At 33.1% G+C, this 21017-nt stretch overlaps 1 protein-coding gene across 7 annotated transcripts in view; it reads right to left on the bottom strand.

The window, feature by feature from the left end:
- The window catches only part of Lar (tyrosine-protein phosphatase Lar), a 1526023-nt gene that overhangs the window by 183838 nt on the left and 1321168 nt on the right, over nt 1-21017 (bottom strand). For 4 of the 7 annotated variants that reach the window (XM_081765888.1, XM_081765893.1, XM_081765889.1 and 1 more), the window contains 4 exons: nt 13191-13214; nt 9820-9920; nt 7361-7556; nt 4222-4355 (listed from right to left, as the gene is read on the bottom strand). In XM_081765888.1, coding sequence (XP_081622014.1) covers nt 4222-4355; nt 7361-7556; nt 9820-9920; nt 13191-13214 — 455 coding nt within the window. The remainder of the gene's footprint in view (nt 1-4221; nt 4356-7360; nt 7557-9819; nt 9921-13190; nt 13215-21017) is intronic. The other 3 variants (XM_081765890.1, XM_081765891.1, XM_081765894.1) reach the window with 1 other exon arrangement.

Raw genomic sequence — 21017 nt, 5'->3', positions numbered from 1 at the left:
ACTTATTTCGATCGTATGTACTAACTGAGACATCGAGGGATGCAATTCGTGGAGGTATTGCAGCACAACTCAGAACCATTTTCGCGATATTCAATCCACCACGGGAGAAATTGACGGGAAGGTACACTATGCTTTTAGATTCCTAGAGACCTTTGTTATTCATTGATCATACAACTTATATCAAATGGATTACTGATTTCTGGTTTTTATTTCTATTGATTGGTCATATAGTGTGTATGTATTAGTAGTCTGGGCCCACTAGTTTCCAATAACATTGATTTTTTTTTTTATATACATCTATATATGTGCTTACATAGTTTTAAAAGTTACGTGCCTGCTCAATTTGTTACATTTCCACCTCTTATGTCACTAAATAACACCAACTATTTTATATATATATATATATATGCGGATCTTTAGTAAATTGAAAATGATTATTGATTATCGGGTTTATACATAGAAAGTACAATGTTGCAACCTTATGAGAGAAAAAAGTGAATTTTGATAGTCAGGGTTTTTGTTTTGTCTTTGAGCCAATAAAATATAAACATTTATAAAATATGAATACTTGTCGAATATGAACGGTTATGTAGAATTTAAACGTCGACAAAATACTACGATGGATATTAAAGTGAAATTTATTGTATTGAATAATATGAATATATATATATATACGAGTATGTATGTAATGGGCTCGGTATTTACCCTGGTTTTGTTTAGGTTGCCATAGGTTTTTGACACCCGACCTTTACCAACTATTTGTGACATATAGTGTTACCGCGTATATTGTAATAAATTACATTTTGTTGAGTGGTTACTGATGTCTGTAACTATTAAAGTTGAATATAATGTTAAATACCGCATGTAAGTAAAACGAGTAGCAGGTCGTAAGATAAGTAAAATAACCCTAATCCTCATCCAAATTTATTCGCAAGATCAAAGTGAAATTAATAACCTACGAAACAGTGTGCCCCACCAACGAATCTTCTATCAGTAGACTCTGAAACAAATCCTTCCCCTACGATCGGACACCAAACTATTCAGTATCTAGAATTTTTGACTACAAGATCTATACTAGGGAAAAATTTAGTGATCTTAAATTCAACGAACTAAAATCTGTTTAATAAGTTAATGCGAATACCGGAATATGGAAATATGTTCCCAATATCTGTGACTGGATTTGATAAGTTTTCCTTAATATTGACAAACTTTGAAATTTTATATTGAGTGCGTCGAGTGACGAAATGAGAAATATAAATATATATGTGATATGAAGCGACTATTTGTCTATAGCTAAAACAAAAACAATTAAACACTCTCATGGACACAAACCACAGTGCGAAAAGAGAGTTGGAAAAAGGAGCTATTATCGATGTGAGAACAAAGACTCATAAAATCGTCGAAATGTCTCCTCTTGGGACAGAGACCTAATAAAATGCTATTAAAGTATTTTTTTTTTTAGAATGATTAACCAATTATATATATATATATTTTTTTTAAATTTATTTTTTTCTTTCGTTTTCCGCAACGATATATATAGATTCATTACACTGAATCCTAAATGTATTGATCTTTGAATTTTTTTTATTTTTTGTCTTTCATTTTTTTTCTTTTCCTTTTGTCAAATTCTCTTTTATGTAATGCAACTTTTAATATATATATAGGAAGAGAAATGTGTTATTTGGTCTTGATAAAATTAGCGAATTTCTATGCATGTTAATGAAACATTCTTTCCATGTATTAAATTTTTCCATGTTATGTCCAACTAATTTTTCTTCTATTGAAATGTAATAAATGTCTATAGCATTGTAGTTAGGTTAGTTTAATTCAACCAAATACAACCCGAAGTATACATTGTCCTGTATGAATGTGTGTGTGAGTGAAATGTAGGTTTAGTATTAAGTGCATCCATTATTTTGACATATATGTGTGATTTATTATAATTAATGGTAGTTATCAATTAAACTCATTGAATGTTAATACTAACTTAAGTTGGCTCTATGAAGGAAGTAAAAAGGACTGAAGTAGCCTGAACGAATGATCATCATGAGAGAACTGTGAGAGTCAAAATCTTCTACGAATATGTAATACTCTGATTTTTTTTTTTTTTTTCTTTGTGGTCGATTCTAACATGCCATCAACTTCGTCGTTTATTTTTCAAATATTGGATATTAGTCTAGAACTTCTGGAAATATTGAATAAACTGTAGAATTAAACTTTCTCATCTATCTCAGATCTAGATCGGGATAATTTGGTAGTTAGGGTTAAATGGATCTAGATCGGGGATGTATGGGTTAACATGTGTCTACCGTTGATCACGTTAATACCAGATATTCAACTAATAGCTATTGGAAATGATCACAATTAGATAATTATTCGCTTTCCTTTACCATATTCCTTAAAATATCTAGTAACAGTTTTCCCTTTATCACCTTCTTACTTTACATCTTTCCTCTTCTATCTTCTTTCTTTTCTTCATCTTCTTCTTCTATTTTTTTTTAATAAAACTGGAAGGGGGGTCGTGACTGGGAATTCTATATGTAATAAACACGGTCATGTATTTATTTATTTTACTTTATTTTCTTTAGAAGTCCGAAAAAAAAAAGTTTTCTCGTTTCGATCGAACCTAGTATGTTCGAAATTAAGAAATGGAAATTATATTCCAATGTAATTAGGCATAAGCTGATAGCTTCATGAACATCCCCACCAGGGGTGAAGGGTTCCCACTCACGACTTATTTCTGTGCATCACCTTTGTTGCAGATTTTTTTTTTTTTTCTCAATCAGTTGTAGATTGACGCGCAGCGACAGGATTCGTTGTTATGGCAACAGTGGTTGCTGTGGCAACGGCCCCATAAGCCAGTTTTAAGCCATCAATGTTAAAACTGGAAATGGTTGATTGCTGCCACTTCCGCTTTAAACAAAGGGTTGAGAGAGAATATGCTACCTACTCTCAAGACACTAAATCAATTAAAAAAAAAAAAAAAAAAACGCTTCTCATTATCGTTTTATTGTTTTTGTTGTATGTAGATAAACACTCAAACCGGAAGTTGTACTGGATTTTCATCATTTCCGGCTGTAGTAGAGAGTTCAGGAAGAAGATAAAATGTATTCTTGGAACGCTTAATCGATTACAGTAAACCGTTTTTTAATCTAATCTTTATCTTACTAAATTATAATCTATTGTTTGAGATTCTCGGTTTTGCGATTGTATACAACGCCACTGACTTGAATGTTATTTTTTTATGTTTGTTTTAATGTTCAATCTAAGAAGACTGTAAGGGTAGACTTTGAGGACCATTGTTTGAAGAACGTTACATTAGAATAAATACATGCCAAGATCTTCCTCCTAGGTTTCTCCTCACTTCCTGACTTTACAGCAACGTTGATTAAAAAATAATAATAATACATTAATCGCCTCAGGGTAATTTTATACAGCCATTATTACTTTTTAGGTAGAAGAGTAGGACGATTTTTGTATCGTACAGACTATTAGCTTTCAAGACTCAAACGATTCATCCAGATATATAAAAGAGAAAAGAAAACATAGTACGAGTTTTTTTATTTTTTTTTTATTTTTTAAAAAAGCAGTGGTGTGTCATTGTTAATCAAATGCTGGACTAATTTGGAATGTAAGATGTCCATCAGAATATTTTTTTTCTTCTTACTTCTTCCCTTCGTATCTGTTCATATTTGTTGAAGCATCTAAGCGGAACAGTTAATAGAGTACTTTTTAGTGTATGATTATATATGCAGAGCATGTTTTGAAACAACATAAAAACACTTTGGCAAATTGGATAGTAGCAAGGGACAGACTAAATCAAGTACTTTTTTCTTTTCTTTCTTTTTTTCCTTTTTTAAATGAAATTTAGGTATGTATGCAAAATTACTGGTAATGGTGTGAAGTTTTAACTGAGAAAATAGAACAGCTGTCCTATTAATTTAACGGACGCAATTGGATGTAATTTGGTCTATCAAATTAATTTTTATATTTTTGTGAAAGACCCTAGTAGACCTAAACACTATTATGTCGTTTGTATATACTTCGTTAATGTGGACCGAAAGACCAGTTGTAGTTTCTATGACGTACAAGACATTTTAGCGGGTACATTTAAAGGTGTAGAGACATTATATGTATAAACGTTTGAATATAGAACAATAAAGTTTTGTTGTAAGAAATTAGAAATTACAATTCCTGTTAATTTGTTTTGTAGACACTTACCTTCGTGTATGTGTCATTCCAGTATAATTCGTAACTGATAATATTCTCTCCAGAGAGATTTGGACGGCTCCATTGCAAAGTTACTTGAGTCTCGCCGGCATCCGTTATCCTCAGGTTGCTAGGTTGACTAGGAACTATTATTAAAAAAACATAATGAGACAATTGTACAAACAAGTAGATTTACAAACAACATTTCAATGTGATAGTGAAGTTTTCTTCAATTTCGTTTGTTCAAGAATTATGATTGTACAAAAATATTAATGTTACAAACTTAATAATAATTCTTAAATGAACAAAAACGAACTAAACAGAACTTCATGCCTGTTACAAAAGCTATTTTCTAAAAAATTGCATTCTATTATCTTTACCACATACAAGGAAAAGGTTAAGCTATGTTCTAATTTTTATCACGACACGAAAGAAAAATAACACTTCTGTATAACTACTATTTGCATTACCGTGAAAATGTGCTCTCTCCCCTTCAACAAAATTAGTAACAATAATAGTGTCATTATTAGCCTACTAGAGAACTTCTGATTTTCCCAATACTGTTCATTATCTTAAACTTCAGCTTAACTCCCGCATATATTTTCTATCATTATTGATGTTAATAAGAAACTATTTCCAACTAATATTACAATAAAATATTGACATCTCTATCTGTATACTAAACTAAAAATAACCATAACATAATGCTATGTTGTATTATATTTCCATTTCTTTTAGGATAATATAAGTTTAAAATAAGACGAAACAAACTACTAATTAGTATATTGCTCTACGAAAATATCAAAAACATATAATAAGAAAGTCACCAATACGTTCTGAATTTAGAACCAATATAATTTCTTTATTCCTTGTTATTGAGTTCTTAATTAATTGAACCTGTAAGTTTGATAGTCACATTGACAAAGCTTAAAATAGTAACTCAAAAACTTGTCCTGAGTATCAAGAAATCTCAGCCAATAATTAAGAAAAAAATAAACGAAGTAAATGTAACTTCATGGTTCATAAATACAGATCAACTGGTAACAATATGTTTATACATTAATTAGTTTTACGTTATCAACTGCTTAGCAACATCATTACAATGTAACAATTTATTTTGTTTTGCAATACCTATAACAACAAATGCTAATCATATTGTTAATAATGGTATGCCAAGTAATTTTCTTATTTAACTATATAACTTTGTTCCGTGAGATATTATGTATCACTATACTGATGTTCATATAACTTTTGATGCATATATACTTTTATTCTGACTTTCGATGTTTGACTAATGAATTAAAGGATTTGTTTTCAATTCCGAGATCATAAAATTAACTTCGAACGGGTTGACCAACATGAGACCCAACAAGAATTTTAGAAATGATCAAAAAATGCATCAAAAGATTGAGATCTTGGCCAATAATTAGTTTGTGGATCACGCGCCACAAACTTTTTGAAGCCCTTAAATCGAGTTTTCGTATTTTTTACGGAATAAGTACATCATACTGGGTTAGGGTTTGGCTACACTATATGTAGGTCTCCAGATATCAGGCCTACAAGAAAATTTTTGTTGAAATATATTGGATCTTTTGATCCAAAAATGAGTGTTAGTCAAGGTTCTAAGTTCTATGTATTGATGGCTTTAAGATGAATGAGCAAAAAGCAAAAGCGTTCGTAGAATATTGCATCTCATGGCTTGGTGCTAAAAATTTACTCGACTCGGCCACGATACCCAAAGGCGGGTCTTAAATTTAAATTGCCATTCGCTTGTTTTTAAGTTTCTTTTATTTAAGTAACATAATGGATATCTTCAACCTATTTAGCCCCATTATGTAGCATATTCATATTTTGTCTATAGCAGTTAACCTGTTAACTAACTAGAAAATACGAGGGCTGTCCAGAAAGAGCAGAAGTTTTGATTTTTTTTTTTTTTTTTTTTTTTTTTTTTTTAAGTAAAGAATGAACAAACCAAACTGTATTATATACATTTTAAAGGTACACTCTTAAGCAATTTTTCACATAATCGCCATGCAAATTAAGGCTCTTACTATACCGCGACACAAGTCTTTCAATACCGTCGCGGTAGAAATCTGTCGCCTGCGATTTCAACCACTGGCTTACACCGGCATTCAGATCGGCGTCAGTATCAAAGTGTTATGTAACAAGCCATGTCTTCATCGCTGGAAAGGGGTTGTAGTTGCTTGGCGCCAAATCTGAGCTGTATGGTGGGTGATCGAACACTTTCCGTGAACTGGAGGTCTTAATCGTGAATAACGCAACGGCCACTTTTAAAATCAATGCACCATTGCCTCATTCTGCATTCACTCATTATTCCATGTCCATACATTTCACACAGTTGGCGATGGATTTCAATTGGTTTGTAGTGTTTTACCAACAAAAACCTCATTACAGAGTGCATCTCACAAGAGGCGGGATTTTCTATTGCAGCGCACATTTTTAACACGTCACAGAAAGCACAGCAAGAGCGTCACAGTCCTCACGCTACCACAACTGGATGTGTACTGAGTGTGGCAACGTTCTGACACCAAGATGGTGACTCTAGCGCCGCCCACTGCCACGATAGGTCAAAACGTCTGGCACTTTCTGGACAGGCCCCCCAATATCCTAGATGTGAACAGTCTGCTAGAATAAAATATTTACGAAGTAACGATCGATGGTCTTGATAACTTCCACGAAGTTAACTAACTAACTCACTGGCCTATGGAACCTGGAGGTTCAATGATGCGTTCACAAAAGCTCTCCACTGACTTCTATCCTTAGCTAACTTTATCCAGTTTCTACTTTGTATTCCAATCTCTGCGAGATTCATCTTAATATTGTCTTCCCATCTGCGCCTAGGTCTTCCTAATGGTCATTTTCCGCGAAATTAACACAACTATCATACCCGACTGTCTCACCAAGTCAATGTGTTCGACTTATAGACGCATCCAACGTTGATCTAGATTGAACATGGTGCCATGATACTTAAATAAACTTCGGAAGGCCTTACCTTCTACCCAATAAACAAGACTTATTCTTACATTTACCCGTGAGTGTAACAACAAACATAATAACATTAGCTTGTTAAGCTTGTTTTAACATTGATCCTATAAATTAAGATTTGAGATCGAATCTTTGTTATGCTTACCTCCTTGCTGAGTTTTAACTTGTACAGGTGCGGAAAGTGGTCCTGCACCAACGCTTGTGAAAGCTTGCACTCGAATGGTGTAGATGGTATGAGGTGTGAGCTCACTGATTGTCGTTAATTTATTATTGTCACCCATCTGTGATTCCCACGAATGCATAGGCAGATTGGGATTGGTCGTGTAATACACTTTGTAGGCCTAAAAAAGAACACAAAAATATACAAATTAAAATTCGTTCCATAATAAATGTTTAGAAAACTTTCTCCAGGAAGTTCGTAACAATTTATAACTTACTATTACACTTATAAATCTGTCACCACAGATTTACCGCACAATTTTAAAGAAAGAACAGCTTTACACTTGAAACTTGTGCAAATTTTTGTTGCCTTAATGTAAAGTACAATAGCGTCTTTCAACCATTTCTTCCCCTCCAGGATCAATATTTCTTGTTTCCTGTAATTGATACCATTTGTTCCGTATTGACAGTTTCTTGTTTCGTTTAATCGATATTTGTCGATATGCTCTTCGTGATCACTTCTTGTTTCTCATGACTGACGTTAATTTCCCCTTTATCACTTCTTCTCCCCACAATCGATATTATTTGCTCTCTTCGATTATTTCTTACCTCGATTAATTAATATTTAGGATTAAAATTAGGCATTAAACTTCTGGGCTTTCGGTAGCTATGGTCATGATATCTCGTCATTTACGAGGAGGGATGACGTCCCTCGGCGATCGCACTACCCGGAGAATTAGAGTTGAGTTGAGTTGATTTTAGTTTAGCGTCCCGTTCAGCAGCGAGGCTATATGAGACGTGGACCTACTGATTAACGTGGAATCTGAACCACATGAGCTCCCGCCGGGAATCGAACCCGGGTCTCCCACGCCAAAGGCGCGTACGCTAACCGCTTAGCCACGAAGGAGCTCCCCGGAGAATTAGAGAGGAAGGATGGAAGCAGCCTGGAAACATTATGGTAGGCACCATTCCGACATTTGTTTGGTTTGAATAAGAAAAACCCTCATCCAGGATGGATGGCCTGAAAAAGCTTTTCCACTTTTTCGACCAAGTGTCCCCCATCGGAAATCGAACCCGGACCGCTCGCACCAAAGGCAGTTAATTTTTTAAATCATTACTGTCGATATTACTTGCTCTCTTTGATTAGTTTTTATTTCGATTAAGAAATCGATGTATCAATTCATTACTGTCGATATTATTAGCTCTCTTCGATTTTCTTACTTCGATTAATCGATATTTCAATTTCTTACTGCCGATATTACTTCATTTCTTGGATAATTTCTTTCTTCCATTAATAGATATATCAAGTCTGTCGATATTACTTGCTCTCTTTAATCATTTCTTACTTCAGTTAACCGATATTTCAATTCAATACTGTCAGTATTACTTGATCTCTTCGATTATTTTTTACTGCCATTAATAGATATTTCAATTCTATCTGTATTATTTGCTCTCTTTAATCATGTCTTGCTTCGATTAATCGGTATTTCAATTTACTACTGTTGAGATTAGTTGATTTCTTGGATGATTTCTTATTGACATTAATCGATATATCAATTCTTTCGATATTACTTGTTCTCTTTAATCATTTCTTACTTTAGTTAATCAATATTTCAATTCGTGCTGTTAGTATTACTTGATTTCCATTAATCGATATATCACTTCTATCGATATTTCTATTAATCACTGTCGGTATTACTTGCTCTCTTTAATTAGTTTTTACTTTAATTAATCGATATTTCAATTCATTACTGTCGATATTAATTGCTTCCTTTAATCATTTCTTGCTTCGATTAATCGATATTTCAATTCATTATTGTTAGTGTTACTTAATGATTTCGTACTTCCATTAATCGATATATCAATTCTTTCGATATTGCTTGTTTTCTCTAATCATTTCTTACTTTTTATTGATCGATATTTCAGTTCAACACTGTCGATATTACTTTTCCCTATGCTGATATTTATCAATCCTAACGTTACTTACTCTTCTGAACGGTTTCTTACTCTTATCCATAGTAATTGTACTACAGAATACACTGGATCTTACTAACGACAGTTTGTGCATTAAAATATCATATTAGATAAACTAATTAACTGTAAGTAAAGATGTTTAGTTTGCAATTAAGTATTCTCGGAATAGAATAATTCCATTAAAGCAGTATATTCAACATCTCGGCTCGCCATTTGCTGCACAGAATGAAGCAAGTAAAGAAAAACAGATACAAAAATACTGTGATCGAAGTTGTATATGTGACTTTGAACCGACAATTTTTAAGTAATGGAGTGCCATTAGTTAAGTCAGTCATGCCTCTACTGACATGTCTTAATAGAAAATAATAGAAGGGTACTATTTAAGTTTATATTCAATATAGTTAGAAAAATTGAAATATACACGAAAAAAAAAAAAAAAAAAGAGAGAGAGAGAGAGAGAGAGAAACATACCGTTACTTGACCGTTTGGAGTCTCAGGCTCATCCCATTGGATCACCATTGTGCTGGAACTCAGCGGGCGAACTTTCACATTCCGAGGGGCAGTCCCAGGTTCTGTAAAACAAACAGCCAAGATTAGACACATGATTTTGAATTGCATAAGGTATATTCTCAAATAATAAGACACTTTCAACAAAGCTTCTTAAGCGTAAGATGTGCTTCGAAAAACCAACTTCTAATGCATGCATGCACTCTACAGCTAACAAATAACTGCACACATAATGTTCCACAACACACTAAAAATCTTAATTCAAAATAAAGAATTACAACAAATTATATAAATCATTTTCCTAAAAATACTGAAACTTACTTTTGATAAATACAACACATTTATTTTCGGAGTTGAATACTTAATACCTTCGAATTTTGTTTTGTTTCTGTGATTCCCCAATTCCCATCATATAAGCTATCAGTTTCTTTTTCTTTTTTAGCTTATATTATTTACCATGTTGTATCTGAGAAAGGATATCATTTAAAAGCGTGAGTAACGGTCTTAACAAGCGTGCCTTTACTAATTCCCCATTCTAGACTTCACTTATATTCTTGACGCATCTGCGGTATTCCAGATAGAGCCAGTAGGTGTTTTAACATTAACAGTAAAATTTGGGAAGGATCTGTTGCAAAGAAAGTGGCCGATGCCTATACATTAAAGGTTTCGCCACAGTTTTTGTTCATTGGAACTCAGAAGAACACGGAAAAAAGAAAATGTAAGAATAACCGAAAATAGTATTCGAAGACTCATTGCATCTCGGAATATCCATAGCAGAAGATAAATTTCAGCATGATGTAACTTTTTTTTTCGAATTTAGTTGTTAATGTTTCAAATCAATAAGCTTTATAAACACATAAACATTTAGATATGATTTGAACGTGTAACGAAAAAACGTTTTCCATTAAACATTTCTGAACAATGGTATATAATAATAAAACAATTAGTGACACGGTGAATAGAGAAAGACGAAACAAACTGTATTAACTTCCTGTAAAATAAATGTAAGGCAAGCTAATCTTTCAGGGCTAAGGTTACTCGTAAAAATTATCAGCGTATTTTTTACATTTTTCACAGTAGTGAAGATGAAAGGAGGAAAAAAAGAGCATTAATGTTTTCTAACCTTTTAGCTCTTACAAAAAAAAAATGTAATCTAAAATTATTTTTAAATGTATCTCTGTTGCATAACACGAAAACACAGGAAGTAACAACTAGGTTACAAACGTACAACTTAATAAGAGATAACTTGCAGAGAACACCGACGATTTTAGATTAGAACATTTGTAACTAAAATGTTTTGGTAAAATTTGAACATTGCTTTCCCAGTTTTCTTAACCGGTTTAAAAAAAGTCAGCAAATTTCCATGAAGAGTTCTTTGTAAATACTAAAAACTTGTTTTTTTATAATATATATATATATATATATATATATATATATATATATATATATATATATATTGACTGGTTTGAAATATGTGAATGTACAGTGTAAATTTCCATGAATAGCCTCGATAGAGCTACATTATCTCCTTAAGAATTATGTAAATGTCCACAACGTCTTGTAATCTTCATTTCTTGTTAGTATTACACATATTTAAAGCCCAATATTAAAGCTTAAAAATCATTTAGATCCCACAAAGCTTAACGCCTTAAACATGTTTTAAACGTATTAATGAAACCTAAATCAAGCAGCAGTAAAGGAAAGAAAGAAAAATAAAAAAACGAAATATTAAACAAAAAAATTATATTTTAAGAGCCTGACATACTAAAAATAATACAAAATTTACCATTTTTCTTTGGCTTGTTTTATATATGTGAAAGGAGATAATGAAATGTAACTTACCACAATCATAGATAATGTTATTCTACAACAGAGAATATGAACTTGAAGAATTATCAGTGTTGCCATCCATAGAAATTACAGTGTTGCCAGAATATATTTTCCCCCAAAATCTAAGTTAAGACAGCGACTAGAGAAGCGAACTTAACTGCATTTTATTACGTAGTATGTTGTGTTGGTATCCTGTGAACTAGTTTTTCAATAACATTATTTTTTAATTTTAATAACCATATGTTAAAACTATTTTGTTTCTTACACACTAAATACAATTATTATTTAAAAAATAGTTCACAGGAGACCAAAACAACATGATACGTAATAAAATGCAGTTGAGTTCGTTTCTCTAGTCACTGCGTTAACTTAGATTTTGGGAGAAATGTTATTCTGGCAACACTGAAAATTCTTCAGATACATATTTTTTGTTGTAGAATAACATTATCTGAGATTGTGGTAACTTGAATTTCATTTTCTTCTTTCACTTATGAAAAACAAGCAGAAGAAAAATGGTAAATTTCGTATTATTTTTTGTAAGTCAGGCTCTAAAGCAGTTTACTTTTCTAATAACAACCAGATGTTGATTTAAAAAAATCAATACAAATCAAATCGAAATCAAATTGCTATGTAAATTATGTTATAGTTAATAAAGCGCAGAAAAGCAAACAAATTCGAACTGTGTAAAACTTCTCTTGTTGGCCTTCCAAATTTGGTTCGCTAACAAATTTTCTATCCCAAACGTGGATCCTTATTATAATTCTAAGTATAGATTAAAAAAAAAAAAAAAAATCTTGACCAAGAATTTTAGGAATGATTAAAAAATTGCATCAAAAGATTGTGATCTCGGCCAGTAATTAGTTTTTGGATCAGGGCCTACTAAATTTTTGAACGTCCTGTAAATCGAGTTTATGTATTTTTTCGGAATAAGCACATCATACTGAGTAAGTGATAGTTTGGGTTTGGCTACACTGTATGTAGTTCTCCAGATATGAGGCGTCCAAGAAAATTTTTGATTGAAATAAATATATTGGATCTTGGATCAAGGGCAAAGAAAATTTTTGGTTGCAATATATTGGATCTTTTGACCGAAAAAAGTGAATACAAGTAAAAAACCAGAAAGAACCTGTTACTTGCAATATTCAGAGACGGTAAATTGCACATATATAATCTGGAGATATACAAGTTTACATTTCACCGCACTCGCAACATAAATCACAAATTCAAGTTAATAATGTTTGCATTTTGTTGTTGTTATTGTTTTTGTTTGTTTGTTTATTTGTTTGATAAAGCTTTAGGTGGCTGATCTTACATTCTTCCCCTTTATAATATATTTTGCATTAAGATCCAACACTAGAAACTTTACTTTTACGAACCAAGTTTGAAAGTAGTAACTCAAGTTTCACACAATTTAACCATTAAATTTGTTTAATACAAAATTACACACAACACAAACACAACAAAGAAATAATGATAAAATTGCAAACTCTAGAATATCTACTTACTGGTACCTCCATAAGAAGATTCAGCTATAAAGAGAATGATAGAAGAATGTGCAGTTTTGTGTGGAATAAAGAAGAATTTATGTACAGAACACAAAGAATTCACGGACATTAAAGTGAAGTAACTAATTGATAACTAAGAGCAAACTATTGTTTTTAGGGTTAAATATTCACATTATTCTACCCAAGTAAAATTCAGTAAATGGGATAGTTTAATACAATTGTCACATTAACACTACCTTACTATTAATTCTTTCACCCCAACTTCAAAACGCAGGAAAACTTTTGAGTTTCATAGTTTATAAAACTAGTACATAAACGAATTAAATATATTACTCGAAACTGATCACCATAGAGCAAAACGTAATAGATAGCGAGAAGCGGTTTCCTGCAAAAGAGTAATCGTTTCAAGAATGAATTTCATCTCAATTCTTAACTGTACTAAAACCGGATGTGATAGAAATCCACAACTTTCGGTTTCAATATTGATCTATATATAGAGCAAGGGCTGATGTGGCTCAGTGGTAAAGCGTTCATTGCTTGTGCGTAAGGTACGTGATTCGATCCCAGTTCGCGCCAATTGGGCTTTGCCACAGTAGGTTATCTTGGAGTTTTCTCGTTTCCTCCCACTTTATTCTTTCCACAATTTAATTCATTCTCATCAGCGACACTTTTAGCCTACACAGCATAACAGTTTAACGTAAAACTTAATGATTATTAAATAGAGCGAAAACCATAGAAAATAGCGAGGGTTTTCTTTTACTATCGATTTTGCATTTAAGAATACGTACAATCTTTTCTGTTAACCCTCAACTCAAACCAGAGCGGTAGAAATCAGCCACTTTCGACTTCAACATTGATTGGTATAGAGTAGTATTTTGCAACCAATTAAGCGACCTAATAATATATTCTATCTAAACCCTGATCTCTTTACTAACACTGGAAATATCACACCATACAAAGCAAACTTCTTCACGTGGTGTACATGTATCACTACTAGTAGTTTTTAGTTAAGAGAGTTTTGGACTGAATCATATTTTAACACCGAAGTTCATTCGTTAGGCCTAAACATAATACAAACAATATATTTAGTTTGGAGCTTTGAAGTATTATCCAAGATTGAAAAAAAATCAGTTTAACGTCCCAGGACTATGTTCTCTAGGCCAGGCACGTAGCCAAGGGGTGGGTCCGGGGGGTCCGGACCCCCCCCCCTTCGGACCCAGAAATGAAAAATATTAAGGAAGGATGAAACAAAAAGAAACGAGAAAAAGATGAATCAGCGTCAAAAATATAAAGCTACAGCAAGTGTTTGGTTACTCTTTCTTATGTTGAGCTTTGTGTGGAGGAAACCGGGGGAGGGGGGGAAGAGTTGAAAATGGATATTATTGTAACGGAGCATTCCGAATTTCATCTATCTGCATAGATAACATAGACTCTCAGGTAGAACTTAAGAAATGCCCAGAATCACCAATAACATGAGCCATTTTGAATTTCGCGGCACCTCTAATGCATTTTATAGGATGTCTTTACTCCCGAAAGAGTATCTCGTTGCTTTGCTTGATGGCATTAAACGAAGATAAGAAAAAGAAGAAGAAAGAAGACAAATAGAACCGAGTTCGAATGAAATCGGAAGTTTATATCTTTTTCAATACATTTTTATTTTCTTTTACTCAAGACGACTTCATAGTTTTTCTTCTTAAAATACTTACTAACATGTCCTCATTTTATTGTCCTAAAAAGACCAATATGGGTATGTTTTCAGTAAAATAGTTTAGATTGCTCGCTCTCCTGGTGTGTAACCATAGTATTTCATGCCACCCCCAGCCCCGATTACGAAATCCTGGCTAAACGAACAAATATATGTTGGCACTAAAATAATTTAGAATGATCGAGCCCCTGGGGTGATAACCACAGTATTTCGTCACGGACCCCCCCTATTTCGAAATCCTGGCTACGTGCCTGTCTAGGCTAATGGAGACGGGTGATCAATAAAAGTGAATGATGGTAAAATTCAATTTTTGTGCTCTCCCAACAGGAATCGAAACGCGCAGCACCACGTGTCCCAAAGAGACACGTGCTAGCCACTAGACTAACGGGGAGTGCTCCAGAGATTAACAAATTTAATTTTCTTAGATTTTAAAGCAATATCATTGTTATAAGTACAAACAAAAGCTTTCCTGCATTTATCTTTGTATTAGTAATCAAGTACTTTGCAGTTAGTTTTGGAACGCACGGAACACATTATTTAATGGTAACTTACTCTAACTTCCTTAAGATAGTAAAGTATTTACATTATCTTTGCTGTTTTTATCAACCCATTGATTTATAAGGAAACGTTCATTTGTACTTTTTTTTTTTTTTTTTTTTTTTTTAATGAACAGGAAAGGAATTTTACTGTTTTGAGTTAACTGACGTCTTTTTCAAGTCTAGTCAAATGTCTCTCGTTTTGTAAAAACACATTTCCGTTTTATACATAAATTTAATACAGTTAGACCTCGATAACTCGAAATTTTTCACATTTCCTTGTACTCTCCATAACACTCAATGTTAAAATAACCTCTATAAGTTGAATGTTTAAAATTACAACCTCGATAATTCAAGTTTTAAGAGTTTCATAATCATATTTTAAAATCTCGGTAACTTGAACTTCCATATGTGCGAACCTCTACGAGTCGAAGTTTACCTCTATAATCGATTTTTTCTTGATGTGACCTCGATAATGTAAATACTCGATATACTTGATAAGTCGAAACTATAGCTTTATGCTTTTACGTAACTGTCATTGTTGATAACGTTTAAGAAGATTTAGGATTTCGATTTCTGGGGGTTCGGCATCTAAGGCCATTTAACCCTTCACGATTTGAGGGATGACGTCCCTCGGCGAGCACACAATCTGGGGAAAGGGAAGGAACAAGGGACAGGGGAGGGAAGGAAACGGCCTGGGACCTATAAGTTAGGTACCACCCGGACATTTGCCTGGTATGAATGAGGAAAACACAGTAAAACCTCATTCAGGGTGGATGACCTGAAAAAGTGTTTTACACTTTTTCGACCGAGTGCCCCCACTGGGAATCGAACCCGGGATCGCTCGCACCGAAGGCGAGAGCGTTAGCGACTACGCTACACGGGTTACACTGTTGCTAATGTGTACTGGAACTGTTTTAATTATGTCCAGACATAAAAGCCCCTCCCTCTCCAAAACAATACATCTACAGTATCTTATTTTAGTTAAGAAACTTTCACAACTTCGAGTTCCAGCGGTTGAATGAATGATATTTCAAGTTATAGAGGCTATATAGTCACTTTTAATGAGGAACGCGGAACCTACGTATGAGGATTTTTGTTCTAGCTATCTTTATAACTCGAACCTTGATTACTTGAAAAATTCGGTAACTCGAAATTTTGTATATTCCCTTCAAGCTTAGAGTTATCGAGGTCGTACTGTATTACTCAATTTTGATTTATAAAATTGAAACTATAGAATTTAATTTTCTCAAAGCAAAGGATATTTAAAAGACATTTGAAGCAAAAAAAAAAAAAAAAGTAAAATTAAACCATTAGAAACCCAATTAATTTCAAATTAAAGAGGAGAATACGTTTCCATATCAATCAATGCGTTAAAGAAACTGCAGGTGCTAAATTCCAATAAATATTAAATTTTACCTAGTTTTCAATCTGCATCAAGGATTTTCGTTACGGAATATGTTTAAGTTGTAAATTCATTTGACATATCTTCTTTTTGTAAAACACTTGATTTTTTTTCGATTTTTCCTTTTCTTTCTTTCTTCAGAAACTGTTCGACAGTTTCTTTACTTCAAGAAATTTAACACTAATGTCGACTTTATTTTATTCTCTTTTTTTTTAAAGCTGTCCTAACATAAATTTTCATGCACATTGAAAGTTAGGTGGAATTTACAATAATTGAGGAACCTCAGGTAAGTCACGATCTTACAGTTAATAAGTTTTAATAAACTAACAGATATACACATGCAAAATATATATATTTCACACTACACTATTATTTGCCATATGGAAAGTTCTAAATATGCTTTGATCGCCATGTCAACATATACTTGTATAGACTTACTTGCATATTAGTATATAGCAAAGTATACTTATACAGAGTGTTTCAAAACAACACCGACAACGTTCGGGAGGGGATTCCTGACACTAAGATAAAACAAAAAATTAGACGCCCTCGGTGCAAAATGCTTCCTTTCGGAGTTATAGGCTACCGAAAACATGAAAAAATTAACTTTGAAGGTCCATAGCTCCAAAACTGTGGGACCTACCGTAGTCGGGTCAAGACTTCATTTTGGAACTAATATGTGCGCTATCCAAAAATCCATGTTTCAGAATCCTACGGTACTTACGCAACAATTTTTATAGAGGGAGTTTGGCTACGGGCACATAATTTGAAGTACCATCAACTACCTTTATAAAAATTGTTGCGGAAGTACCGCAGAAATGTGAAACTTGGATATTTGGATAGGGCACATACTAGTTCCTAAGTGAAGTCTTGACCCAACTACGGTAGGTCCCATAGTATTGTTGTTATGGACTTTTAAAGTTCATTTTTTCATGTTTTCAGCAGCCTATAACTCCGAAAAATGTCTTATCTCGGTGTCAGGAATCACCTCCCAAACGTTGTCAGTGTTTTTTGGAACACCCTGTATAGATTCTAAAAGGTTACGAACAATTAAAGAGTTAATTATCTTTCCTACAGGTACTAAAATACACCCTCTAGTATTACCAACATCAGTTCGAAATACTGAAGATTTTAAGATTAAAAATGCACGTTCAACTCTTTACAATAAAATCAGAAAGGTATAAAGTTATTAATTTGCACTTAGAAATAATTTTAAACCTTCCACATGGCAGCAATACTTTCTTTGACGAGGTTTATAGTTAATTAAATACGAATGATAAAACAATTCCTTTAATAATTGAAAATGAGCTACGTTGATTACGATTATTACACTTTTCTGAAATAAAAATGTTTTAATAGGGTAGCATTACTCTGCAGCGCTTTTCGTAAGAATTTATCTGTCATTCATCAAACATGTAAGTTCAAATTCTCAATTACATAATGATGAATAAAAAACCTATAGTCGAAAAAAGTGCTTTAAATGTGAAATAAAACATGCAAGTGTGTGCTAAACAAAAACCTTTTCGAAAACTAATAAGTAAATAAATAAATAAAATAAAAACTGTAATTGTGATTAAAGTGCAGAGAAAATCAACAAAAATCACGGAAGATGATCTGTTGGATTTCCACATGATATATATAGTATACAAGTGACAATGGAGCTAGTGAGAAAAGCATACACAGACAATACTTCTATCTACTTATTTCTTTGACAGCCTTCTTCGATAAGCACATACTTTACCACGATGAGGTGAGAATAGTTGCACTTAAGGAGTCTAGTTGGGTAGGTTCCATTCCTGTGTTTGCCTAGTGTAATGACTAGGAATCAAAGAAAAACAAATCTTGATTGGCCTAGAAGACTGAAGAATGAAGACCATACAACAGCACGAGTGTGGGGGCGAGAAATATTGGCTTAAGAAACAGCAATGACATTATTAGAGAAACCGGAATTAGAAGTATCTTGCTGAGAATTAAAAGAAGGTTCTGCCTCTTAGCATTGCCTTTTCCTTACATTAATTACTATATACTTCTTTACTTAATTACTCGGCATAACCCGATCTCCAAACTAACACGGTCTACGGAACGGCGCAATCAAAAGATAGGCAGTTAACAGTTTACTTATTCGTGAATCATGTGAGCTACTACAAATGAGCTAGATATGATAATCTTACTTGTTATTATAATATCATAAATAATTTTTGATGGTAAAACAAGTAACTTTCGTTGATTTCAATATATCTGAAGAAACATATGCTATTTTTACATAATCTATGTACAAAACATTGTCCTTAGTACCGTAGTTGAGTTGAGCTGATTTTGAGTTTAAAGTCCCGTTCAGCAGCGAGGCTATATGAGATGTGGACCTACTGATTAACGCGGAATTCGAACCATATGAGCTCCCAGGGAACACCGTAGTCTAGTGGTTAGAGCATTGGACTCATGTCCACGTGGTCCCAGGTTCGATTCCTGGCCAGTGCTTCCGAATTTTCGGAGTCCATCCAACGTCGTGAGGCAAATTGAGAGTCACGTGAAAACAAGACGTGACGGCTACTAGGTCTAGCTGGACGCTAGGCTGGACGTAATTCCACCAATCGCTAACAGATGGCGCTGGAGCAGGCTTAGGCTCCACAGATGGACTGTTACGCCCAGTGGTTTGATTTTTATGGTTTATGTACAAAACATACTTCATGTCTACAATTGAAAATGATATCGTGCAACTTAATTTGAATTTTCTTTTTAAATTAATGCACAATAAATATTTCCCAAATATTAATTACATTAAGAGGCAAAAAATAAGAAATTTCATGACGAAAGAATATAATAAAGCTATATAGTTTAATATTTACGTTAATACAAGATTTTTTTAAATTGTTATTGTTAAAAATTCTTAGTATCAAAGTATAACAATGAATTATTAAAGGTTCGATTAATGATTCGAACAATAGGTATAAAAAATATTTTCAACAGCTTAATGGTTGTACGATTAACACGTGAAAAATCCAACCCTTACCTTTAATCAATATAAATAAGCAGCTTTAAAAAGTTATTTCTTCTTTAGATTACACATATGATTCGTTTCAAAGCAAAAGCAAAGCGATTTTTCTAGCCGATTTTAAAGAACTGCCAGTTATCTGAATACGAACGCACTCCCACAAAAATAAATTCCCACAGGTCATATAAGAGGGAAAGAAAATATGATAGTGATGAAGATTGTATGGCAATAATAATAATAATAATAATAATAATAATAATAATAATAATAATAATAATAATAATAATAATAATAATAATAATAAGGAATAAAGGTCAAGAGCTAGTCATAACTTTGGCTTATATCTTATAACCATCCTTAGTACTGTCGTCTTGCTGGTGTTAGAATGAAACAATGATAAGGTAATTAATATAAAAGTTATTTTAATACGTGGGCGAAATTGTCATAGCATCAATTTTTGAGTTTTCAAAACAAAAAGTAGTTTATTTGCACTTTCTCGTAAACTGCGCATGAGGATATACACTAACTAGGGTTGTCACTGGCTGGTATTTCACGGCCTGGTCGGAAATATTGCTGTTAATTTGACTAAAGTTGGTAACCGATACAAACTTAATACCAGCCCCTTTAATGACCGCTATTTTGAAATCTGTTATGTAATTCCAGAATAAAATATCGAACATTGAAACTCTTCAACAGTGCTTTTACAAATACAAATTTCCGTTGTATTATACATTATTAAGGTGACGAAAATCGACTGGAAGCCTTCGAAATGTGGGTGTGGAGAAAAATTAGTTGGGTAGAGCGGAAAACAAATGAGAGTGTGTTAGAAATGGTGGGTGAGAAAAGAACACTTTTAGATATTATTAGGAAGAGGAAGAGAAACTGGTTGGGACATTGCCTAAGAGAAGATTGTATCATGAGGAACGTCCTAGAGGGTATGGTGGCGGGAAAGAGAGGGAGGGTGCGAAGGAGACTACAATTAATGGATGATATTAAAACAGAAAGATCATAGCGCGAAGACGAAAAGGTTAGCGGAGGACCGTGGAGCATGGAAGCTTCTCAGCTGCGGCAAGTGACCTGCCAGTAAAGGCAGAATACCTATGATGATGATGATGATACATTAAGCGATATACTATATTTTTTCATTTATTTAACAAGATATTTGATAACAATTAGATTTTATTTTGAA

Source organism: Thermobia domestica, chromosome 7 (assembly GCF_964235325.1).
Source record: "Thermobia domestica chromosome 7, izTheDome1.hap1.1, whole genome shotgun sequence".
Lineage (NCBI taxonomy): Eukaryota > Metazoa > Arthropoda > Insecta > Zygentoma > Lepismatidae > Thermobia > Thermobia domestica.
The sequence above is the reverse complement of the archived record's forward strand: the minus strand, read 5'-3'. Positions and strand labels throughout refer to the sequence as shown.